Source organism: Amblyraja radiata, chromosome 23, assembly GCF_010909765.2.
Source record: "Amblyraja radiata isolate CabotCenter1 chromosome 23, sAmbRad1.1.pri, whole genome shotgun sequence".
In the NCBI taxonomy this organism is placed as follows: domain Eukaryota; kingdom Metazoa; phylum Chordata; class Chondrichthyes; order Rajiformes; family Rajidae; genus Amblyraja; species Amblyraja radiata.
In genome coordinates this window covers 2,643,383-2,669,773 of record NC_045978.1, presented here as the reverse complement: position 1 = coordinate 2,669,773, position 26,391 = coordinate 2,643,383, and the positions used below count along the sequence as shown (strand labels likewise).

At 49.0% G+C, this 26,391-nt stretch overlaps 1 protein-coding gene across 1 annotated transcript; it reads left to right on the top strand.

The window, feature by feature from the left end:
- Window positions 1-9,653: 9,653 nt before the first annotated feature.
- On the top strand, window positions 9,654-25,387 carry ccm2l (CCM2 like scaffold protein). The gene is made up of 6 exons (XM_033041343.1): window positions 9,654-9,864; window positions 11,643-11,778; window positions 14,543-14,606; window positions 14,741-14,888; window positions 20,990-21,128; window positions 24,176-25,387. Exons 1-6 carry the CDS (start codon window positions 9,685-9,687, stop codon window positions 24,436-24,438), a joined length of 930 nt encoding a protein of 309 aa, XP_032897234.1. The 5' UTR covers window positions 9,654-9,684; the 3' UTR covers window positions 24,439-25,387.
- Window positions 25,388-26,391: the final 1,004 nt, after the last annotated feature.

The window sequence follows — 26,391 nt, the reverse complement described above, 5'->3', positions numbered from 1 at the left end:
TTCTGACATGGTTCACGAATCAGAGAAGAGGGCTGCGCTAAAAACCCGCGCGTGAAGGAGTTTTAAGGTGGAGGAGCTGTCGCTCTGTCACAAACTCACCCTCTCGGCCGCAGAAGTCAGAGTCCAGTGGTAGGAAAAATCATCACAGCCTGAGACAATAGACAACAGGTGCAGGAGTAGGCCATTCGGCCCTTCGAGCCAGCACCGCCATTCAATGTGATCATGGCTGATCATCCACAATCAGTGCCTCGTTCCTGCCTTCTCCCCATATCCCCTGATTCCGCTATTTTTAAGAGCCCTATCTAGCTCTCTCTTGAAAGCATCCAGGGAACCGGCCTCCACCGCCCTCTGAGGCAGAGAATTCCACAGACTCACCACTCTCTGTGAGGAAAGGTGTTTCGTCGTCTCGGAGACGTCTTGGCTGCAGTGGAGCCATGTCATCTTTATTGCTCTGTCTAGCCCTTCACATTCCACAGTGCGTCATTGCGTCTCCTCGCCAGACGTTGGTTCATAACGATCTCTTCCGCCTGGTCCGTCGAAGCAGACTTTCCATGAAGGATGAGCAAGTCCCACAGGTCGAACTGAACGACATGGTCACCACTTGACTGGATCAAAAGCATCACCTGGTCATTGAGTGGACATTTGAGCTGAGAGGGGACTCGGTGTAAAGGAGGTGTGCGGCCAGAATTTTTTACACAGACAGTGGTGGGGGCTGAGGGTGGTGGTGGGGGTAGGTACGGTAGTAGTGTGTTTAAGGGACTTTCAAAAGGACAAGGTTGTCAAAGGCTACAGGGAGAAGGCAGGGGAATGGTGCTGAGAGGGACAAGCAGATCAGCCCTGATTGAATGGTGGTGCAGACTCAATGGGCCGAATGGCCTAATTCTGCTCCTTTGTGTCATCTTGTGAACATGGATATGCAGGGAGTGGAGGGATATGGATCATGTGCAGGCAGAGGAGATTGGTTTGACCTGACATGGACTTTGTGGACTGAAGAGTCCCCACAATGCTGTCCTTATTCTGATCAACCAACATTGAGAGATCTGAATGGGTAATAGCCCTGTCCCACAGTGCGAGTTCATTCCAAGCGCTCTCCCCGAGTTTAAAAATAAATCAAACTCGTGGTAAGCATGGAGAATGAACGTAGCGGGTACGTCGGAGCTCGGGGACGTCTCTCAGCGGCTCGTAACGCTAACGGCAGGTACTCGGGAAGACTCGCTAACGGCAGGTAAGCACGGGAAGACTCGTGAAGATTTTTCAACATATGTCGAGAGCCCCGAGTACCGACGAGTGGCCATTACTGTAAATGCCCCTGTCCCACTTAGGAAACCTGAACGGAAACCTCTGGAGACTTTGCGCCCACCCAAGGTTTCCGTGCGGTTCCCGGAGGTTGCAGGTGGTTGCCGGCTGTTGCAGGTAGTGGAAGCAGGTAGGGAGACTGACAAAAACCTCCGGGAACCTCCGGGAATTGCACGGAAACCTTGGGTGGGGAGCAAAGTCTCCAGAGGTTTCCGTTCAGGTTTCCTAAGTAGGACAGGGGCATAAATCTCCTAGTTCTAATCAGGGTAAACTCGGGAGAGCTCTTTGATTGAAATCGTACAGTGGGACAGGGGTTTTAATGTGTTATAATCTGGGTGATTCATGAATCCCGGTGAAGGCTGCAGTTCCGGTGAGAACATGCAACGCCAACTCAGCCGGCAAATAACGAAATGCTTACTGCGAGACAACAGACTAAACGCTGGCAATCACCACCACTGACAGACAGACATACAAGCAAGGTTGGTATTCTTCACTCATCCTTCAATACCTTTCAATTTCATTGTCCTCCACAGTTAGTCCACATCCGTTACTGCATTATGTTTTACTATTAAAACCAGTTCATTATCAGGTGCAACAAATAGAGCATTTTGACTTGATTAATGTTCAGTCGAGATATTGAAACTGTTCAGATTAATGGATTAAAATGGGTTTGTTGATGGGAAAGGTTGAGAGGGATGGTCAATAGGTGCAGGAGTAGGCCATTCGGCCCTTCGAGCCAGCACCGCCATTCAATGTGATCATGGCTGATCGTCCCCAATCAGTACCCCGTTCCTGCCTTCTCCCCATATCCCCTGACTCCGCTATCTTCAAGAGCCCTATCTAGCTCTCTCTTGAAAGCATCTAGAGAACCGGCCTCCACCGCCCTCTGAGGCAGAGAATTCCACAGTCAGGATATGGGCCAAACCCGGGCAAATGGGACTTGCTTAGATGCGACATCTTAAGTAGACAAAAAATGCTGGAGGAACTCAGCGGGTGAGGCAGCATCAATAAAGAATAGGAGTGGGCGACGTTTCGGGTCGAGACCCTTCTTCTTGGTCAGCATGGTCGAGTTGGGCCGAAGGGACTGTTCCCATGCTGTATGACTATGACTGAATGGGTATAGTATAACAGTGTGAGTATAAGAGTTGATGTATTTTCATCAAGGTTCATTATGGTAGCCAACTATGGCCTGCTCTGGGGCATAACTTCTTCTGCAGTTGTCTAGGGCTCTGGTGAGACCACATCTGGAGTATTGTGTACAGTTTTGGTCTCCTAATTTGAGGAAGGACATCCTTGTGATTGAGGCAGTGCAGCGTAGGTTCACGAGATTGATCCCTGGGATGGCGGGACTGTCTTATGAGGAAAGATTGAAAAGACTAGGCTTGTATTCACTGGAGTTTAGAAGGATGAGGGGTATCTTATAGAAACATATAAAATTATAAAAGGACTGGACAAGCTAGATGCAGGAAAAATGTTCCCAATGTTGGGCGAGTACAGAACCAGGGGCCACAGTCTTAGAATAAAGGGGAGGTCGTTTAAGGCTGAGGTGAGAAAAAACTTTTTCACCCAGAGAGTTGTGAATTTGTGGAATTCCCTGCCACAGAGGGCAGTGGAGGCCAAGTCACTGGATGGATTTAAGAGAGAGTTCGATAGGGCTCTAGGGGCTGGTGGAGTCAAGGGATATGGGGAGAAGGCAGGCACGGGTTATTGATTGGGGACGATCAGCCATGATCACAATGAATGGCGGTGCTGGCTCGTAGGGCCGAATGGCCTCCTCCTGCACCTATTTTCTATGTTTCTATGTTTCTATAACGAAGCATGAAATATTTCGATACGTTACACCTTCCAGCAGAAAAACACCCCACTACATACAACTCTTAACAGCGGCCGTTCAGCCTCACAATAACAGCGCCCGTCACATTTCACATCCACCAGCTCATCGCGGTAAACTCACTTTTTCGAAGGAAAATCCAATCAGCAAAGTCAAAGAAAATGTATGACATTCGCCCAGAGAGCCTGAGCCACATAAAATGGAGGCTTTTTATCTAAAGTATATTTGCTGCTTTGTTTTTAAATTATTTGTTGTACAAAAGCAGAATGACAAAAGATATGTATATTGTCCATTAATCTTGCATTGTAGCCGAGGCATTTGCCCATTGATGTTAAATATTGGTTTAAAATAAGCAGCTGTATCCTTTCACTGATTGTCCTGAAATTTATTCGTCTTTTCCCTTTGCTATTAATAATAATAGTCATTTTGAAATATGATAAAAGGCAGCCACACTGTGGATAATAGTCTGGTCAAACGTACAGCAATAATTCTATGTGACACAACTGCCCACTCAATAACCCTAGAGTACAAAACTTACACACTCTGCCTGACCATTGGACTCGTGGTGTGCTCAACTCCTGACTATTAAAGGGCCTGTCCCACTTAGGTGACTGTAGACAAAAGTGCTGGAGAAACTCAGCGGGTGCAGCAGCATCTATGGAGCGAAGGAAATAGGCAACGTTTCGGGCCAAAACCCAAAGGAAATAGGCAACGTTTCGGGCCAAAACCCAAACGAAATAGGCAACGTTTCGGGCCAAAACCCAAAGGAAATAGGCAACGTTTCGGGTCGAAACCCAAAGGGTTTCGGCCCGAAACGTTGCCTATTTCCTTCGCTCCATAGATGCTGCTGCACCCACTGAGTTTGCAGTGCGCTGTCCCGTGAAAACCCTTCTTCAGACTGATGTAGGGTGGGGCTACGTACAAGTTTGTAGGTAAATTGGCTTGGTGAATGTAAAAATAGTCCCTAGTGTGTGTAGGGATGATGTACTTTGGTGTAAAGTCTGAAGAAGGGTTTCGGCCCGAAACGTTGCCTATTTCCTTCGCTCCATAGATGCTGCTGCACCCGCTGAGTTCCTCCAGCATTTTTGTCTATCTTCGATTATGCAGCATCTGCAGTTCCGTCTTAACCACTTAGGCGACTGCCAGGGACTAGTTTTAATGGAATTCACCTACCTCACCTGGAGACAACCTACGACAACGCATATGACAACCTACGACAGCAAAAATTGTCGGCACTGTCGCCGAAAAACTTTTCAACGTGTTGAAAATTATGTGGCTGCCGCCTGTAGTCGCCCAAAAAATCACCTAAGTGGGACAGGCCTCATAGAAGTAATTTTGTTTCTCATTGTTCTTTACAGTTTTTCTCTACGATGTGCAAGGATCTTTATCTGGGCAGCGAATGGATTGATTCCTGCATTAGACATAGGCGCGGCACGGTGGCGCAGCGGTAGAGTTGCTGACTTACAGCGCTTGCAGCTCCGCAGACCCGGGCTCGATCCTGACTACGGGTGCCTGTCTGTACGGAGTTTGCACGTTCTCCCCGTGACCGCGTGGATTTTCTTTGAGATCTTGCGTTTCCTCCCACACTACAAAGACGTACAAGTTTGTAGCTAAATTGGCTTGGTAAATGACAGATGGTAAACGACAGATGGCACAATGGGCTAAGTGTTCGGCTGGCGACCGGAAGGTGGTCGGTTCGAATCCCGCTTGGAGTGCATACTGTCGTTGTGTCCTTGGGCAAGACACTTCACCCACCTTTGCCTGTGTGTGAATGTGTGTGAGTGATTGGTGGTGGTCGGAGGGGCCGTAGGCGCAGATTGGCAGCCACGCTTCCGTCAGTCTGCCCCAGGGCAGCTGTGGCTACAGAAGTAGCTTACCACCACCGAGTGTGACTGAGGAGTGAATGAATAATGCGATGTAAAGCGCCTTGAGTATTAGAAAGGCGCTATATAAATCCCATCCATTATTATTATTATTAATTGTCCCTAGTGTGTGTAGGGATGGTGTACTTTGGTGTAAACCTGTATCTGCAGATTCTTTATCCTCACAGATGTTTATTTCTCTCTCCAGTTTTTAGGTCATTTAACATGGGTGTCATGTTCTTTAAACCCAGCAAGCAGAGCTGAAGTGTTGCAGCTTCTCGACACAGCGAGGGTAAGGGAGGAATTCCCGAGAATAATGTGAATGAATCAAAGTTGACACGAGGAATCTTGAGCGAAAACCTTGTGCTGGACTGACTCAACGGAGAACATGGACAGATTAAGTTTCGGGTCGGTGGGGTTGCCAACTGTCCCATATTAGCCAGGACATCCCGTATATTGGGCTAAATTGGTTTGTCCCAAATTGGTTTGTCCATCCCTTGTCCCCTTGACCCGAGCTACTACTCGGGTCGAGGGGACTATCGGGTCGGAGAGCTGCGTCTGGCCCCGCCTCACCCGTCCCAACGTAGTGCAGCCCATGGAGTGCAGCAGCAGCAGCAGCAGCAGCAGCAGCAGCAGTGCCCGTGGCCCCACCGGTCGGTGATGGGGAGAGATTAAGAACAATGAATGAAAGATATGCAAAAAAAGTGATGATGATAAAGGAAACGGGCTATTGTCAGCTGTTTGTTGGGTGAAAACGAGAAGCTGGTGTGACTTGGGTGGGGGAGGGATGGGGAGGGATGGAGAGAGAGGGAGGGGGGATGCCGGGGTTACCTGGTGAGAGAAATGTTGCCGCTGAGTTACTCCAAATAATTGATGATAGTGGTGATATTGTGCGTGTTGTTCACAGGAGCAGAAGCAGCTGCCCTTGCAAACGACTGCCGACCAGGACATCATCCTGAGCCTGTCTGCTCGCTGTCTCCTCCTCACCTGGCGCGACAACGAGGAGTTGATCCTCCGGATCCCCACCCACGAGATTGCCGCGGTCTCGTACATCCACGATGATGCTCTCCATCTACTCGTCCTGAAAACAGGTAGAGTAACTCACGCACACCGGAGTGACTCACGGACATCAGCCCACGCCGCCATTTCATTTGGGTGATTAATTCAGAGTATTAATTCATTCAGAGTATTAATTCGGAGTATTAATTCAGAGTATTAATTCAGAGTATTAATTCAGAGTATTAATTCATTCCCTGCCACAGAGGGCAGTGGAGGCCAAGTCACTGGATGGATTTAAGAGAGAGTTAGATAGAGTTCTAGGGGCTAGTGGAGTCAAGGGATATGGGGAGAAGGCAGGCACGGGTTATTGATAGGGGACGATCAGCCATGATCACAATGAATGACGGTGCTGGCTCTAAGAGCCGAATGGCCTCCTCCTGCACCTATTGTCTATGTTTCTATGTATCTAGTATTAAGCTGGTGCCTAGGAAGGAACTGCAGGCGCTGGTTTACACTGAAGATAAACACAAAATGCTGGAGCAACTCAGCGGGATAGGCTGCATCTCGGGAGAGAAGGAATGGGTGACGTTTCGGGTCGAGGGTCTCGTGTTTCTACACTGGAGTTTAGAAGGATGAGAGGATATCTTATTGAAACATATAAGATTATTAAGGGTTTGGACACGCTAGAGGCAGGAAACATGTTCCCAATATTGGGGGAGTCCAGAAACGGGGGCCACAGTTTAAGAATAAGGGGTAAGCCATTTAGAACGGAGACGAGGAAACACTTTTTCACACAGAGAGTTGTGATTCTGTGGAATTCTCTGCCCCAGAGGGCGGTGGAGGCCGGTTCTCTGGATACTTTCAAGAGAGAGCTAGATAGGACTCTTAAAGATAGCGGTGTCAGGGAATATGGGGAGAAGGCAGGAACGGGTACTGATTGTGGATAATCAGCCATGATCACATTGAATGGCGGTGCTGGCTCGAAGGGCTGAATGGCCTCCTCCTGCACCTATTGTCTATTGCCCCGAAACGTCACCCATTCCTATTGAGCTGGTGCACTGAGCAAAGTACAAAGTGCTGGAGGAACTCAGCGGGCCAGGCAGCATCTGTTGAGGGAATGGACAGGTGATGTTTTGGGTGGGGACCCTTCTTCAGACTCACTGGTGGAGGTCAATATTTATTCCCTCCGCGGACGCTGCTCGACCCGCTGAGGTCCTCCAGCACTTTGTGTGTTACTCAGGATTACGATACCTGCAGTTCCTCGTTTGGTTTAGTTTAGATTGGAGATACAGCGCGGAAACAGGCCCTTTGACTCACCGGGACCGTACTGACCAGCGATCCCCGCACATTAACGCTGTCCTACACACACTTGGGACAATTTTATATTTATATACCAAGCCAATTAACTTACAAACCTGTACGTCTTTGGGATAATAGACAATAGACAACAGGTGCAGGAGTAGGCCATTCGGCCCTTCGAGCCAGCACCGCCATTCAATGTGATCATGGCTGATCTTCCCCAATCAGTACCCCGTTCCTGCCTTCTCCCCATATCCCCTGACTCTGCTATCTTTAAGAGCCCTATCTAACTCTCTCTTGAAAGCATCCAGAGAACCGGCCTCCACCGCCCTCTGAGGCAGAGAATTCCACAGACATGGAATGTGGGAGGAAACCGGAGCACCCGGAGAAAACCCACGCGGTCACAGGGAGAACGTGCAAACTCCGTACAGACAGCACCTGTAGTCAGGATCGAACCTGGGTCTCTGGCGCTGTGAGGCAGTAGCTCTCCCCGCTGCACCACCGTGCCACACTTGTGTTTGTATCGTTTGTACTAACGTGTGTACGGATCACGCTAAACCACGTGTAATATGAAACTTAAAACCAATAACACTTCAGTTCAAACCACTTAGCAAAGCCTCGTTCCAATTCAACTCACATTATTTAATCAAGCTGCCTTCACTCTGCTATCAGCGGAGAATTAACTTGCCGAAAGTAGCTCTAAACTTCCCCTGCAGTTGTGCGTTAGATAAAACACAAAGTGCTGCAGGATGTTTAGTGGTTCTCAAGGTTAAAATGACATTAATAAATGACTTGAGCTGGTTGGTGACATTATCTGGGTACCTTGTTGTGGGACTGTTGAACAACCCACACCCTCCAGCTTTTATCTTTTCTAATGAATATTAAAGACACCAAATTGCTTCTCGAGCATTGTTCAAGGGAGCAGAGTGGTGCAGCCCCACAGTGCCAGGGCAAGCTCCATCCTGATCTCGGGTACTGCCTGTGTGGAGTTTGCACGTGAGCGCATGTGTTTCCTCCGGGAGCCCCAGTTTCCTCCCACTTTGGACAATACAGCACAAGGACAGGCCCTTCGGCCCACAATGTCTCGAACACGATGCCAAGACTAACTCATATCTGCCTGCATATAATCCATATCCCTGTGTTCTCATCTTATTTTTAATTTTTAGTGTGTGTTAAAATGTTGTGTAAATGTTCTCCTGTTTGTTTTATGTGGGGGGGGGGGGGGGGGGGGGGGGGGGGGGGTCGGGGGAAACTTTTTTTTCAGTTTCTTACCTTACCGGAGTTGCGATAGATTTCCGGATCGCAATCACCGGTCGCTCTGCAGCCTACCATCGATGGAGCTGGGGGCCTCCTCGATATATATATGTGTGTGTGTGTGTGTTATTAATGTATATATAAATGTATAGTGTGTCATATATATATATATATATATATATAATTTATATATTGCTTTAATTTATACATTGTTTGTTTATTTGTTTGCTTATTTATAAATATAACCAAGCAAACAAATAAACAAACAAGAATACAAATACAAGACCCATGTGTAAAGAGCTTCAATAACACACTGTTGTCTTTACTACATTCCTGTCGCGTCTAAAGACACCCCACCGGTGGGCAATGTCCGAGTCGAAGACAAGCACCTCGGGCTTGCGGCACGAGGTAGCCATGGCACGAGAGATAGAAAAGGGATAGGTAACTGGGTCAAAAGGACGACAGATGGTACAATGGGCTAAGTGTTCGGCTGGCAACCGGAAGGTAGCCGGTTCGAATCCCGCTTGGAGTGCATACTGTCGTTGTGTCCTTGGGCAAGACACTTCACCCACCTTTGCCTGTGTGTGTGAATGTAATTGTGTGAAGCACTTTGGGGTCAATGCAAGTTGACTAAAAATGTGCTATATAAATAAAAAAAGAAAAGAAAGAAAAAGTAAATAAAACCCGAAAAACAGGAGGCGCAGAGCCACGATTGTTACACCATGTAAAGAGCTTCAATAACGCACTGTTGTCTTTACTACATTTATTGGTAATACACAAACATTACTGCACTAGCTGTACGTGGTCTGTCACAGGAGCTAGAGAGAGACAATGGGTGGGGAGGTTACATTTATACTTCTGATATGGGGAGTGGTTAGTAGTGGTGAGGTCACTATGTTAAAGGAACATGCACATGTCATCTACACCATGTCCCCAAGTCTAATATAGTTCAGAGCTTATTTGGACGTTGTAGTGTTTACTAGCTGGATGGCTGTGGGGAAGAAGCTGTTTCTGAAGCTGGACGTTACAGTTTTCGGGCTCCTGCCACCTTCCTGTTGGTGGTGGTGGAGTGGAGTGAGAGTGGTGGTCAGGGTGGTGAGGGTCTCTGATGATGCTGGCTCCACGCGTTGTGTCTCGTCTACGATGAATGTCGTGGTGTTTTACCTCCCGCTAGGTCTCGGCGTGGCGGCGGTTGCTGCCGGGGGCAGTCTGGAGCGGAGACCGGCGAGTGGCGGCGGTGGTGGCGGCGTGCCCGATGGGCAGGAGGCTGCGCCCAGCGTCGAGAACCACTGCAACCTGGTGATCCTGGCCATGGGCAGCAGGGTGAGAACTTTCATCACCACTCAACCATCCAGTTTGCTGTCACCTGTACCTCACCCACCCCAGTGAAACACGTCGCCTTGCAAACAACCCAGTGATATCGTCCAGCAGAACCTCGCTGTGGCAGTACACAAGAGTCGCCATGCCTCTGATGCCGACAAAGTTACTGAAAGTCCCTGCCCCTCTCCCCCCCCCCCCCCATTTTTCACGGGTCCCCTCCCCCCTGCTGGTCTCAGCGGTCCACCTCATTCTCGGGTCAAATGTTCACAAGTTCTAGGAGTAGAATTAGGCCGTTCGGCCCATCGAGCCGACTCCGCCATTCAATCATGGCTGATCTCTGCCTCCCAATCCCATTCTCCTGCCTTCTCCCCATAACCCTTGACACCCAGTTCTAATCAAGAATCTGTCTATCTCTGACTTAACAATACCCACTGACTTGGCCTCCACAGCCCTCTGTGGCAATGAGTTCCACAGATTAACTACACTCTGACTAAAGAAGTTCCTCCTCACCTCCTTTTTCACCCAGAGAGTTGTGAGTCTGTGGAATTCTCTGCCTCAGAGGGCGGTGGAGGCCGGTTCTCTGGATACTTTCAAGAGAGAGCTAGATAGGGCTCTTAAAGATAGCGGAGTCAGGGGATATGGGGAGAAGGCAGGAACGGGGTACTGATTGTGGATGATCAGCCATGATCACAGTGAATGGCGGTGCTGACTCGAAGGGCTGAATGGCCTTCTCCTGCACCTATTGTCTATTGTCTATTTCTAAAAGAGCGCACTTTAATTCCGAGGCTGTGACCTCTGGTCCTAGACTCTCCCACCAGTGGAAACATCCTCTCCACATCCACTCTATCCAAGCCTTTCATTATCCTGTAAGTTTCAATGAGGTCCCTTCTCAACCTTCTAAACTCCAGCGAGTAGAGGCCCAGTGCTGTCAAACGCTCATCATATGCTAACCCACTCATTCCTGGGACCATTCTTGTAAACCTCCTCTCCAGAACCAGCACATCCTTCCTCAGATATGTATGGGGCCCATTATTGCTCTCATTACTCCAAATGCAGCCTAACCAGCACCTTATAGAGCCTCAGCATTACATCTAGTGAGGGCCCCTTCCTTGTCCCGTTGCCTCTGGCCCGAGTCGGAGTTGACCGTGGGCTAGCCGGGTTACCAGTAGATCCTCCACCGTTGGTCTGCGGTGGGTGATCCCACACACTTCACCAGCACCTTTCCCACCTCCACTCCCAGACTAAGGCAGCACAGTGGCGCAGCGGTAGAGTTGCTGCCTTATAGTGCTTGCAGCGCCAGAGACCCGGGTTCCATCCCGACTATGGGTCTGTACGGAGTTTGTACGTTCTCCCCGTGACCTGCGTGGGTTTTCTAGGAGATCTTTGGTTTCCTCCCGCACTCCAAAGATGTGCAGGTGTGTAGGTCAATTGGCTTGGTGTGTGTGTAAATTGTCCCTAGTGTGTGTAGGATAGTGTTAGTGTGCGGGGGTCGCTGGTTGGTGCAGACTTGGTGGGCCGAAGGGCCTGTTTCTGTGTTGTATCTCTAAACTATACTAACTCTCTCCCCCTCCCCCCCCCCCCCCCCCCCCCCCCTCTCCCCCTCCCCCTCCCCCTCTCTCCCTCCCTCCCTCCCCCCCCCCCTCTCCCTCTCTCCATCCCCTCCCCCTCTCCATCCCCTCCCTCTCTCTCCCTCCCTCCCTCTCTCCCTCCCTCCCTCCCCCCTCTCCCTCCCTCTCCCCCTCTCTCCCTCCCTCCCTCTCTCTCCTTGTTTCCCAAATGAGGACTCAGCGGAAGAATACTGCGCTCTCATCTGCCAAGTATTCCGTATCATCTATGGGGACCAGACGATCGAGTGTGTGGACCGTTCTGGCAAGAATTACACGTCGACCCCGGACAGACGCTGGTTAATGGAGAGAAGTGAGTCCGGGCAGCAAACACAAGATCGTAAGACCATCATGTCCATGTCAGGTCAAACCAATGGCTTCTGCCTGCACGGGATTAATATCCCTCCATTCCCTGCATATCCATAGGAAGACAAAATTACTGAAGAAACTCAGCGGGTGCGGCAGCATCTATGGAGCGAAGGAAATAGGCAACCTTTCGGGCCGAAACCCTTCTTCGAAGAAGATTCGAAGAAGGGTTTTGGCCCGAAAGGTTGCCTATTTCGTCCCGAAAAGTTGCCTATTTAATTCGAAGAAGGGTTTCGGCCCGAAAAGTTGCCTCTTTCGGCCCGAAACGTTGCCTATTTCCTTCGCTCCATAGATGCTGCCGCACCCGCTGAGTTTCTGCAGCATTTTTGTCTACCTTCGATTCTCCAGCATCTGCAGTTTCTTCTTGAACAACCCTGTATCTCCATGTTCATACTCTAAGACCATAACTCATAGGAGTAGAATTAGGCCATTCGGCCCATCGAGTCTGCTCAGCCATTCGATCATGGCTGATCTATTTTTCCCTGTCAAACCCATTCATAATTTCATATTCATGTCATAGGAGCAGCAGAGTTCCATTACGTAGAAAAGCCTTTCACTGTGTATAAAGAGGAAACAAAATATATGTTCGATCAGTTGAGGGTGGCACGGTGGCGCAGCGGTAGAGTTGCTGCCTCACGGCGCCAGAGACCCGGGTTCGATCCTGACTACGGGTGCTGTTCGTACGGAGTTTGTTCATTCTCCCCGTGACCTGCGTGGGTTTTCTCCAGGCGTTCCTGTTTCCTCCCACACTCCAAAGACGTGCGGGTTTGTAGGTTAATTGGCTTGGTATAATAGTACATTGTCCTTAGTGTGTGTAGGATAATAATAATAAATTTTATATTTAATGGGCGCCTTTCATACAAAATCTCAAGGACACCTTACATAGTAATCGGAATAAAAACATATAATCGGAGTAAAACAAGTAATTAAAGACATCACAATGACACAAATTAAAAACAGAATTCAATCCAAAAACAGAAAATCAAAAACACAGTGTGAAGAGAGAGCAGCGGCAACCAATTCGTGCCAGCGTCCACTCTCTCTTCACGGCAGCCATCTTGGACACAGACCTACAAGACTACAGTTAGACAAAAAAAATCATCCCCCCACAGTGGATAGCACTGTGGAGGAAGGCACAATGTCCAGTCCCCACCCCATGTTCACCCCAAAGTCAGGCCTATTGGGGCCACCGCAATTGCCTCTACGGAGGCCCGATGTCCCTGGCCGTTCTCACCGGGTGGTCTTGCCCCGGCGTCGGGAGAGTCCTTTCGGCGGCTGGGCCACTTGGAACGGCTGCTTCTTGGTTGGAGCCCGCGGCTGCCGAAGCCGACAAGGCCGCGTCGGTTTGGAGCTCCTAGGCTCCAGATGAAAAAGTCGGCGCCGCCTCTCCGCACTGCCGCCTCTACGCACGCCGCCTCTCCGCACGCCGCCTCTCCGCTCCGCAAACCCGCAGCCCGGAGATGTTGCTCACGGCGGTCCAGCTCGCCAGAGCTCCAGCGCGGCGACCCAGGCAAGGCATCGCCCGTTCCGCTCCGCTCCAGCGCTCCAGCGCTCCAATGCAGTGCCGCCACGCAGGCCGAGGTGCTGGGTGGTTCCCGCCAAGAAACGGCGCTCCAAGCCCGCTGGTAGGCCACGACGACGGGTCGACGGGCAGCCCGGAAAAAAGGCTGCCACACCGACCAGGTAGGGACCTATAAATAAAGTAACACCTACCCCCCCACATTAAAAGACCATATCCCCTACAAACAAAAAATAGCGTTAGTGTGCGGGGATCGCTGGTCAGCACGGACTCGGTGGGCCGAAGGGCCTGCGTATGTGCTGTATCTCTAAAAACTAAAACTAATGCAAAACCAAGCAATAACTAACTAACTCAAAACTAGTAGCTCGTTCCACTATCCTTAACGCACAAGTGATAGGTGAAGAATTAGGCCATTTGGCCCATCAACACTTCTCTGCAATTCAATCATGGCTGATCTATTTCTCCCTCCTAACCCCATTCTCCTGCCTTCTCCCCGTAACCCCTGACACCTGTACTGATCAAGAATCTATCTATCTATCTCTGCCTTCAAAATATCCATTCTTCAAAGGGAGAATTCCTTGGAGCGCAGGAGGATGAGGGGTGACCTTATTGGAGAGATGGAAAAGATGATGAGAGGAATAGATCTGGTAGATGCACAGAGCCTCTTGCCCAGAGTAGGGGAATCGAGGACCAGAGGACATAGGTTTAAGGTGAAGGGGAAAAGATTTAATAGGAAATGGGTGCATGGAACGAGCTGCCAGAGGAGGTAGTTGAGGCTGGGACTATCCCAACATTTAAGAAGCAGTTAGACAGGTACATGGATAGGACAGGTTTGGAGGGATGTGGGCCAAACGCAGGGCAGGTGACAATAGACATTAGGTGCAGGAGTAGGCCATTCGGCCCTTCGAGCCAGCACCGCCATTCAATGTGATCATGGCTGATCATCCCCAATCAGTACCCCGTTCCTGCCTTCTCCCCATATCCCCTGACTCCGCTATATTTAAGAGCCCTATCTAACTCTCTCTTGAGAGTGTCCAGAGAACCCGCCTCCACCGCCCTGTGAGGCAGAGAAGTGGGATTGGTGAGGTGGGACTAGTGTAGCTGGGGCATGTTGGCCAGTATGGGCAAGTTGGGCCGAAGGGCCAGTTTCCACGCTGTATCACTCTATGACTTGCGTTGTCTGAATCTACAGGTAACAGCGGGCAAACCACTGAGACCTACGGGTACGAGGCGGACTTCAGCTGCTGCAGTTCATTGTAAGTCCCCTTGCCTCTGGATGAGAGGCCGTACACCAGCCATGAACCGGTCTTGTTGTATTTCATCGCATTTCCCATTTCACGGGGGATTGCTTCACGCGCCTGTTTTTTGTTTGTTTTTTTCTTGAGGGCAGCAATGGATCGCAGGACATGTTCGACCCGTACTGTCGCGACAGCTCCTCGCCATCATGCCACGACTCGCAGTTGAGCCTGGGGACAGTGGGCAGCGAGAGTGACCAGAGTCACACCGGGGCCGATCTGCTACAGGACTACATGGCCACTGTGAGTACACACGTTAAGGACATGTCCCACGCACGCGATTCTTTTCCGGCGATTTGCCGGCACCCGTCATGGTGGCCGCAGGTGGCCGAAATTTTCCAACACTGTATAGGGCTCTGGTGAGACCACATCTGGAGTATTGCGTACAGTTTTGGTCTCCTAATTTGAGGAAGGACATCCTTGTGATTGAGGCAGTGCAGCGTAGGTTCACGAGATTGATCCCTGGGATTGCGGGACTGTCATATGAGGAACGATTGAAAAGACTAGGCTTGTATTCACTGGAGTTTAGAAGGATGAGGGGATATCTTATAGAAACATATAACATTATAAAAGGACTGGACAAGCTAGATGCAGGAAAAATGTTCCCAATGTTGGGCGAGTCCAGAACCAGGGGCCACAGTCTTAGAATAAAGGAGAGGTCATTTAAGACTGAGGTGAGAAAAAAACGTTTTCATCCAGAGAGTTGTGAATTTGTGGAATTCCCTGCCACAGAGGGCAGTGGAGGCCAAGTCACTGGATGGATTTAAGAGAGAGTTAGATAGAGCTCCAGGGGCTGGTGGAGTCAAGGGATATGGGGAGAAGGCAGGCACGGGTTATTGGTTGGGGACGATCAGCCATGATCACAATGAATGGCGGTGCTGGCTCGAAGGGCCGAATGGCCTCCTCCTGCACCTATTTTCTATATTTCTATATTTCTATGTTGAAAATCCAGCGGCGATCAGAAAAAGTTACGACTACTCACGGCCATACAGGCGTCACGTGTCGACATGTCGCGGGGGTGACGCCTGTATGGTCGTGAGAAGTCGCCCAAAGAGTCATACATTTTTCTGGCCGCTGCTGGATTTTCAACGTGTTGAACATTTTCGACCACCTGCTGCGACTATGACGGGTGCCGGCAAGTCACCGAAAAAAATTTGCATTAGTGGGACAGGCCCTTTAGACACTTGCTTCGCTATTAGCCTGAAGAATTGTGAAGGGATTCATTTTGGGATGAATGAAAAGAATGGAAAATACACAATCAATGGTGGCGTGAGAGGAAGGGAGGGACTTCATGTGCATGTCCACTGCTTGGGCAGCTTACAAGCCAGCGGTAATAATCTTGATTTCTCTAACTTCAAGTAAACCCTGCTTTCTCTCTCCATTGCTCTCCCTCCCAAGTTGTACTGTTTGAAAGTCGTCTTGTACATGAAGGAGCTGCAGATGCTGCTTTAAACCGTAGATAGGCGCAAATAGCTGGAGTAACTCAGCGGGACAGGCAGCATCTCCGGAGAGAAGGAATGGGTGACGTTTCGGGTCGAGACCCTTCTTCAGTCGGCTCTTGTTGAGTCATCTTGTTGAGTCTCACCCAACAAACCGCTAACAATGGCCTGTTTCCTTTATCATGTTACTTAGAAACATAGAAACATAGAAAATAAGTGCAGGAGGAGGCCATTCGGCCCTTCGAGCCAGCACCGCCATTCATTGTGATCATGGCTGATCGTCCCCTATCAATAACCCGTGCCTGCCTTCTCCCCATATCCCCTGACTCTACTAGCCTCTAGAGCTCTATCTAACTCTCTCTTAAATCCATCCAGTGACTTGGCCTCCACTGCCCTCTGTGGCAGGGAATTCCACAAATTCACTTGTTTGCATATCGTTCATTTATCTGTTCCGTTTCCCTCTACATCACGGTCGATATCTCTCCTTTCCCTCTCCCCTGACTCACAGTCCGAAGAAGGGTCTCGACCCATCCCTTCACTCCAGAGATGCTGCCTGTCCCGCTGAGTTACTCCAGCATTTTGTGTCTCTCTTCGGTTTAAGGCAGTATCTGCAGTTCCTTCCTACAGCATCTGTGGATGATATGGGTATGTGACATTTTAAGTCCCTTTTTACAGACTGGAGAATGGTCTTGACCCAAAAAATGTTGCCTATCCATGTCCTTCAAAGATGCTGCCTGACCTGCTGAGTTACTCCAGCATTTTGTGTTATACTCTTATTAAAACTATATGTGTTACCTGGGTTGTTGTAATAGTGACCTTCCCTCGTTCGAAGACTCTGCTGCCGGTAAGGGTTTGTCTTGCCAGCCAGCTGCTTACACATGTGGATACAGTTATTTATGGTTTCTATTCTTGTGTTATAAATAAATGAAGGGGCGAATGCAATAGCATTTGTTAGACAGGCATTTATAGTGCACATGAGCTACTAGAATCCTCAGACGTCTCTTATGTAACGGATGGTCTACTTATCCGGAGTAAATTTATGTCGCTGTCGCTAGTCGTGACAAAAAGGATTCTAATGTAATGGTTGTAAAAAAAAAATAATAATCTATCAAAACAAATGCTGGTGAGTTTTGGTGACCAATGGTTTTAACGGCCCTTCATTGTCACGTGTACCATTTAAGGTACGGTCAAATGTGATTTACTGTACAGTCGTACCAGATAAAAGCAACAAGACACACAACTACATCAAAGTTAATGTAAGCATTCACCACGGTGAATCCTCCACATTCCTCACTGTGATGGAAGGCGATGACGTTTGATCTTCTTTCCTCCTCATTCTTCCACGGACGGGGCAGCTGAATTGTCAGCAGTCGGGGCGGTCGAAGCTCCCGCGGTTGGGGCTCCCGGAGTCCATCCCTAACCAAGGGACCGCATGCTCCACGATGTTAAGTCGGGAGGCTCCTGCGGTTTGACCATGACGTGCAGTCAGCATGTCGCCTGCCTGGTCAACCTACACAGAATATCTATGTATCTCAATGTGGAGGAAGGAACTGCAGATGCTGGTTTACACCAAACATAGACACTAAACGCTGGAGTAACTCAGCGAGCCAGGCAGCATCACTGGCGAGAAGGAATGGGTGGCGTTTTGGGTCGAGACCCTTCTTCAGACCTGAAAATTAGAATTGGATTTTGATGCACTCTCAGTCTGAAGAAGGGTCTGGATTTTGGGATCGTGACACACAAGTGGGACAGGCCCTTTGGTCTTGGATAATCTCCAAGTCTTAACTCTTTCAGTTTATTGCGAGGTTGCCTACATCGTGAGGTGGGACCCTCCTTTCCCCCTCTCCCCCCCCCCCCAATTAAAAGCTGCCCTCAACTGCTCCAATGGCAGAATTCGGTGACAGGAAAAATTCCCTCTAGACATAACTTTGAGTTCAGTTTATTGTCACGTGTACCGAGGTGCAGTGAAAAGCTTTTGTTGCGCGCTATCCAGTCAGAAGAAAGACAATACATTATTACAATCGAGCCGTCCACACTGTACAAATACATGATATAGGGAATTACGTGAAAGATGTTTAAAGCCCTGTCCCACGGTACGAGTTCATTCCAAGAGCTCTCCCGAGTTTAAAAAAAAATCAAACTCGTGGTAAGCACGGAGAATGAACGTAGCGGGTACGTTGGATCTCGGGGACGTCTCTTAGCGGCTCGTAACGCTAACGGCAGGTACTCGGGAAGGCTCGCTAACGGCAGGTAAGCGCGGGAAGACTCGTGAAGATTTTTCAACATGATGAAAAATGTCCACGAGAGCCCCGAGTACCGACGAGTGGCCATTACCGTAAATCTCCGAGTTCGAATCAGGGCAAACTCGGGAGAGCTCTTGGAATGAACTCGTACCGTGGGACAGGGGTTTTAGTGCAAGCTAAAGCCAGTAAATTCTGATCAAAGACAGGGCTGGATCCAGTGTCTCCAATGAGGTGGACGGTAGTTCAGGACTGCTCTCGATTTGTCTGCAAGATGGATGTGATGCGGGGCAGAGAAGACGTTTCAGCTGCACAATCTCCACCAGCCACAGCACGGGGAACAAAGTGAAAATGTCACCATCCAGTGGAGGAGAAAATGAATAAATAATTGCATTGTTCCCGGCAAAAAGGCCACACAGGTCTAAATCCACAAATGAATGAAATTAACAACTAATCTTTTTAAAACAAGCTGACATTCTTTTTTTTATTTTTAAGAAGGAACTGCAGATGCCGTAAAGGGAGTACAGAGAAGGTTCACCAGACTGATTCCTGGGATGGCAGGACTTTCATATGAAGAAAGACTGGATAGACTCGTCTTGTACTCACTAGAATTTAGAAGATTGAGGGGGGATCTTATAGAAACTTACAAAATACTTAAGGGGTTGGACAGGCTAGATGCAGGAAGATTGTTCCCGATGTTGGGGAAGTCCAGAACAAGGGGTCACAGTGTAAGGATAAGGGGGAAGTCTTTTAGGACCGAGATGAGAAAAACATTTTTCACACAGAGAGTGGTGAATCTCTGGAACTCTCTGCCACAGAAGGTAGTTGAGGCCAGTTCATTGGCTATATTTAAGAGGGAGTTAGATGTGGCCCTTGTGGCTAAAGGGATCAGGGGGTATGGAGAGAAGGCAGGTACAGGATACTGAGTTGGATGATCAGCCATGATCATATTGAATGGCGGTGCAGGCTCGAAGGGCCGAATGGTCTACCTCTGCACCTATTTTCTATGTTTCTATGCTGGGAAATCGAAGGTAGACAAAAATGCTGGAGAAACTCGGCGGGTGCGGCAGTTTAGGGAGGATTTAGAAACATAGAAAAATAGGTGCAGGAGTAGGCCATTCGGCCTTTCGAGCCTGCACCGCCATTCAATATGATCATGGCTGATTTAGATCTATGGAGTGATCATAGATTTAGATCTATGGAGTGAAGGAAATAGGCAACGTTTTGGGCCGAAACGTTGCCTATTTCCTTTGAGTTTCGTCCCGAAACGTTGCCTATTAGTTTATTTTCACTGCACCTCAGTACGTGTGATAATAAACTAAACTAAACTGAACTGATAAAATACTTTAGGATGTTTTATTACATTGAAGGTGTTTGCCAACAGACGTTGGTAGTGTTATATATATATATATAATATATATATATTCCACAAATCATAATCACAATAATACTTTATTAGTCAAGTATGTTCTGCAACATACGAGGAATTTAATTTGCCACACAGTCATAAAAGCAGCAGAACACACAAAATACATTTTAACATAAACATCCACCACAGTGACTCCTCCACATTCCCCACTGTGATGGAAGGCGACAATAAGTTAAATCTCTCCCTACTTTGTCCTCTAGCAGTCGGGGGCCTCGAACCTTCCGTTAACGGGACGATCCGTTAACGGAACGTAGCCGGCGGCAGCTTCCTCGTCGGGGCGATCAAGCTCCTGTATCGGGGGGGGGGAATCTCAGTTCCCGCGCGCCGGGCGATCTACCGCGGGTCGGGGCTGGTCGAACGTCGTGTGGATTCTGGAGCTTCCCGACGTCGGTCTAAACCCGAGACCGCGAGCTCCTTGATGTTAACGTCCGCAGGCTGCGTGTGGAGCGTCGATCCCAAGCAAGGAATCGGCTCCGATGGCAAGTCCACGGCCCCGCGGTGGGGCTCAAAGTCAGTCTCGAGCAAAGCCGCCAGCTCCACGATGTTAGGCCGCAGGGCGACCGGAGATACGATCCGGAAAACAATCGCATCTCCGGCAAGGTAAGAGATTGGGGAAAAGTTTTCCCCGACCCCTCGCCCCCAAATAAAACAAACCAGGGAACATTAACACAAACTTTGAAAACACACTAAAAATAACAATAAAAAAGACGAAAAGACAGACAGACAGACTGTAGGCGAGGCGGCCATCGAAGCGCCACCCGGTGGCAGTAAACGTTCATCAGAACAATAGGGTGAGAGGAGCTGCAGATGCTAGTTTACAGAGAAATACGCAAAGTGCTGGAGTAACTCAGCGGGTCAGGCAGCATCTGTGGAGAACATGGATAGGTGACGTTTCACAGAGTGCTGGAGTAACTCAGCGGGTCAGGCAGCATCTGTGGAGAACATGGATAGGTGACGTTTCGGGTCGGGACCCTTTTTCAAACTGATTGTGGTCGAGGGGAGAAAGCTGGAAGAGAGGTGGGGGTGGGACAAAGCCAGGTGAGTGATAGGTGGATACACTTGAGGGGGGGTCGAGAGGGGGGGGGGGGTTTGATTGGGTGACAAAGGCCAGAGATGAAAAGACAAAAGAGTTTGAGATAACGGGAGAAATGGTGCAAAATGTGAAGCCGGAGGAAGGAATGTGGGCGGAGGGGTTTATCAGAGAGATAATTGTGCTTGTCTTTCTTTGGATCTAAGCTGAGAACAAAGTTGTCCCCTGAAGAAATCCAGCAGTTTGCGCTGCTGCTCCGAGACTATCGCACGGGGGCCTCGGTTGAAGATTACTGCGCAGAACTCCTGCAACTTTATGGAGAGAAAAGAAAGTTCCTCCTTTTAGGTAAAAACTTTTCCGTTCTTCAACTTGCAAAGACTGTTGACAGAGTTCTCTTCTGTCAGATGAAATGTAGTCGAGTCATCGTGTCTGTGGAATTCTCTGCCTCAGAGGGCGGTGGAGGCCGGTTCTCTGGATGCTTTGAAGAGAGAGCTAGATAGGGCTCTTAAAAATAGCGGAGTCAGGGGATATGGGGAGAAGGGGTACTGATTGGGGATGATCAGCCATGATCACATTGAATGGCGGTGCTGGCTCGAAGAGCCGAATGGCCTACTCCTGCACCTGTTGTCTATTGTCTATTGTCTATTGTCTATTGTCTAAGGCCACAAGTGACAGGAGCAGATGAGGCCATTCGGCCCATCAAGTCTGCTCCACCATTCAATCATGACTGATCGTTGAAGAAAGAACTGCAGATGCTGGAAAAATCGAAGGTAGACAAAAATGCTGGAGAAACTCAGCGGGTGAGGCAGCATCTATGGAGCGAAGGAATAGGTGACGTTTCGGGTCGAGACCCTTCTTCAGACTGATGTGGTGGGTGGTGGGGGGGGGGGCGGGAAGAACCTATCTTTCCCTCTCAACCCCATTTTCTGCCTTCTCACCGTAACTCCTGACACCCTCTGGCCTTAGACAATAGACCCGTACTAATTAAGAATCTATCTATCTCTGCTTTTAAAAATATCAATTGACTTGGCCTCCACAGCCTTCTGTGGCAAAGAATTCCACTTAGAAGATAGACACAGAATGCTGGAGTAACTCAGCGGGACAAGCAGCATCCCTGGAGAGAAGGAATGGGTAAAGTTTTGGGTCCAGACCCTTCTTCAGACTGATGTCAGGGGAGAGGGAGATACATAGATAAGGAAGTGTAAGGTGTGAAAATAGGACAAAGGGAATGAATGATCAGGGAACATGTAGAATAGATCATCGTTAGTTGGGAGAAGGAAACAACAAAACAAACAGATAAAATGTAGTCGGAGACAGTCAGACTGGTCGGAAAACTGGGAAGGGGGAGGGATGGAGAGAGAGGAAAAGCAAGGGTTACTTGAAGTTAGAGAAGTCAATGTCCTGAAGAAGGGTCTCGACCCGAAACGTCACCCATTCCTTCTCTCCAGAGATGCTGCCTGCCCCGCTGAGTTACTCCTGCTTTTTGTGTCTATCTTCAATGTTCATACCGCTGGGGTGTAAGCTGCTCGAGTGAAATATGAGGTGCTGTTCCTCCAATTTGCGCTGGGCCTCACTCTTATAATGGAGGAGGCCCAGGACAGAAAGGTCAGTGTGGGACTGGGAGGGGGAGTTCAAGTATTTAGTAACCGGGAGATCAGGCAGGTTTTAGGCGGACTGAGCGGAGGTGTTTAGCGAAGCGATCGCCGAGCCTGCACTTGGCCTCGCCGTTCGCCAAGGTCCAAGCGGAGGTTCTGCGATCGTTTCGCTGAACACCTCTGCTCAGTCTGCCTAATAGCCCTGTCCCACGGCACGAGTTCATTCCAAGAGCTCTCCCGAGTTTAAAAAAAAATCAAACTCGTGGTAAGCACGGAGAATGAACGTAGCGGGTACGTCGGAGCTCGGGGACGTCTCTTAGCGGCTCGTAACGCTAACGGAAGGTACTCGGGAAGACTCGCTAATGGCAGGTAAGCACGGGAAGGCTGGTGAAGATTTTTCAACACGTTGAAAAATGTCCACGAGAGCCCCGAGTACCGACGAGTGGCCATTACCGTAAATCTCCGAGTTCGAATCAGGGCAATCTCGGGAGAGCTCTTGGAATGAACTCGTACCGTGGGACAGGGCTTTAAACTTAGCCAATCTCCCATGGGAAGATGATTAATTAATCAACGCAGTATCTCTGCTTCGCATTACAAATCGGGTGCAAATCGCATTCAATTGAACAGTAAATTCAATTCCAGCTGTTAAGTGGCCACAGCGGTTTGTGTTTCATACATCAAATGTTTAATGGCCGTTGTGTGCCTAGTTCCGGATGAAATACAATCCTAATTTGGTTTGTTTTGCAGTTTGGCGACAAAATAACATTTACTTTCTTTGGAGATGGAGCATGGAAACAGGCCCTTCTGCCCATCGAGTCCAGGGCGACCATCGATCACCCGTTCACACTCGTCCTGCTATCACCCTCTCTCGTCCACTCCCTACACACTAGGGGCAATTTGCAGAGGTCAATTGACCTACAAACCCGCACGTCTTTGGTCTGTGGGCGGAAACCCCCGCGATCACAGGGAAAGAACGTGCAAACTCCACACGGACAGCACTCAAAGTCAGGAAGGAACCCGGGTCTCTGGTGCTATGAGGCAGCGAATCGACCAGCTGCACCACCGTGTGGCCTTTTGTGCCACTGCATCGCCTTGGCAGTAGATCCCTCCCTTTGAGGTCTAGTGTGGACGGGCCGAAGGGTCTTTTTCATGCTGTACTTCACAAATAGAACGATCAACATCTCTGGAGGAAGTGGATAGGTGACGTTTCGGAAGGATCCCGACCCTGAAACTCTATCTATCCACGTTCTCCAGAGATGCTGCCTGACCCGCTGAGTTACTCCGGCACTCTGTGAAACGTCACCTATCCGTGTTCTCCACAGATGCTGCCTGACCCGCTGAGTTATGGTGCAGCAGCATCTATGGAGCTAAGGAAATAGGCAACGTTTCGGGCCGAAATCCTTCTGGAAATAGGCAACGTTTCGGGCCGAAACCCTTACGGGTTTCAGCCCAAAACGTTGCCTATTTCCTTAACGACATAGATGCTGCTGCACCCGCTGAGTTACTCCAGCACTCTGTGAAACGTCACCTATCCGTGTTCTCCACAGATGCTGCCTGACCCGCTGAGTTACTCCAGCACTCTGTGAAACGTCACCTATCCACGTTCTCCAGAGATGCTGCCTGACCCGCTGAGTTACTCCGGCACTCTGTGTCTATCTTTGGTATAAACCAGCATCTGTGGTTCATTTTTATTACAATTGATACAATTTTTGATACAATTGTCGTTCCTGCAATTCCTGCCGGTGGGGGGGTTTGGAAAGTCGAGGTCCATTAATGGCCGTCTTATCCCTAATTTAGGAATGCGAGCTTTCATCCCCGATCACGATGCCAGCTACTTCGAGGGATTTCTGGACACGATTGGGATTAAAGACGGGAGAGGGATCCTGACGGATAGCTTTGGAAGGATTAAACGGAGCATGAGCGACTCATCCGCGTCTGCCGTCAGATCGTACGACAGCTGGTCGGTGCCGACGGATTCGGACGGTTTTGAAAGAATAATCTCGAACATCACACACGACATTGAAGCGTTGGGATGTGACGCAGAGGACGATTTATTGTGACGGATGTATAACTACATTTAGAAGACATTCGGACAAGTCCAGGGACAGTTTAGTGTGAGTTTAGCTTCTGGTCACATGTTCTGAGTGAGGTACAGTGAAAAGCTTTTGTTGCGTGCCAACCATACATGACAAAGAAAAAGACAATACATGATTACAATTTGAGCTTAGAGTTTAGAAATGCAACGTGGAAACAGGCCCTTCGGCCCATCGAGTCCATGCCGACCAGCGATCACCTGTTCACACTAGTTCTTCCCTACGCAGTGGGGACAATTTTTCAGAAGCCCACAAACCTGCAACTGTGTTTGGGGTGTGGAAGGAAACCGGAGCACCCAGAGAAAACCCCCGCGGTCACAGGGAGAGCGTAGAAACTCCATAAAGGCAGCAACCGTGGCCAGGATCGAACACGGGTCTCTGGCCCTGTGAGGCAGCAACTCTACCCCTGCACCACCGTGCCCTGCATGTAGATAATAAATGTAGCAATTTCACAGCCCATCATCATAACTTTGCTTTGGAGAGGCCAATATCTCCATGAAATTTTGAACAGATGAATTTCAAAAGTCTGCAGTAAGCATTCGCACTGGCGCACGGCCCCACAACGTGTCCAAGTTTATACAAAAAGCTTTTTTTTTGCTAGGCTCTGCAAAATTATAGTTATTATGTAAAAATAGTTTGCATTTGATTTCTGGAGTTGACGAAAGTTAAGAAAAATGTACAAGGATGTGAATTATAAATGTTATTTGGAATGTGCCTGGCGAGAAAATTGAAAATATTATACATATTTTTATGTTAAAATAGGTGTAATGAAATGAATGATATTGGTGAATCTGTTCTGAAGGCATAGGTGTGACATCGTAATAATGTCAATGTAATAATGACTCCTTTATGGCACAAAGCACAGACAGAATTACTGGTGAGAAAATAAAATCACAAACAAATTATATCCCATCAACCTGCTGTAGTTCCACTGACTTTCAATTTTATCCTATTTCATTTCTCCCTCTCCCTCCCCCTCCCCCTCTCCCCCTCTCCCCCTCTCCCCCTCTCTCCCTCTCCCCCTCTCCCCCTCTCACCTCTCTCCCCCTCCCCCTCTCCCCCTCTCCCCCTCCCTCCCCCTCTCCCCTCTCTCCCTCTCTCTCCTCCCACCGCCTCTCTCCCTCTCTCCCCCTCTCCCTCTCTCTCTCTCCCTCTCACTCTCTGTCTCTCCCTCTCTCCCTCCCTCCCCGCTCTGACTCCCTCTCCCTTTCTCTCTCCCACCCTCTCTCTCCCTCTCTCTCTCCCTCTCTCCCTCTCTCCCCCTCTCTCTCCCTATCGCATTTCTGCACGTGCTCTGTACTATATTTATTAATCAGCCTATTATCTTTATTTTTGTGTGAGATTTTTTTGTTTCTTCTATCGACTGCCCCCTGTTTGTCTCCCAGTTTATCTCAGACATAGAACATAGATTAAATATCGAACGGGACCTCCACCCCTTTAGTCAGAGGGTGGTGAATCTGTGGAATTCTTTGCCACAGAAGACGGTGGAGGCCAAGTCAGTGGATATTTTTAAGACAGAGATAGATAGATTCTTGATTAGTGCGGGTGTCAGAGGTTATGGGGAGAAGGCAGGAGAATGGGGTCAGGAGGGAGAGATAGATCAGCCATGATTGAATGGCGGAGTAGACCTGATGGGCCAAATGGCCTAATTCTGCTCCTATCACTTATGGTCATGACATTACATGAGAAGAGGAAGTTATCCAAACCTCGCAACCTGTTATGTGCAACCACGCTCCTTGTAATGGAGGTGCTTGTAGATCCATACTGGCAGTTCGACCGAGTTACAGAAAGTGCTAAAAAGCCAGGACATTGATACTGCAATCAATATTTATCCCCTGTGTGAGTCACCGTTGCTTGCTCAACATTTACATCTCAGTGGATTATTAACCATGTTAAACGACGAGGATATTTCCTCATCCA

Coding starts and splice junctions, on each gene's coding strand:
- ccm2l (XM_033041343.1), top strand. CDS start 9,685: ATGAATGTCGTGGTGTTTTACCTCCCGCTAGGTCTCGGCGTGGCGGCG. Junction 14,889..20,989: donor TACAGGACTACATGGCCACT/GTGAGTACACAC, acceptor TTTGGATCTAAG/CTGAGAACAAAGTTGTCCCC. Junction 21,129..24,175: donor AAGAAAGTTCCTCCTTTTAG/GTAAAAACTTTT, acceptor TCCCTAATTTAG/GAATGCGAGCTTTCATCCCC.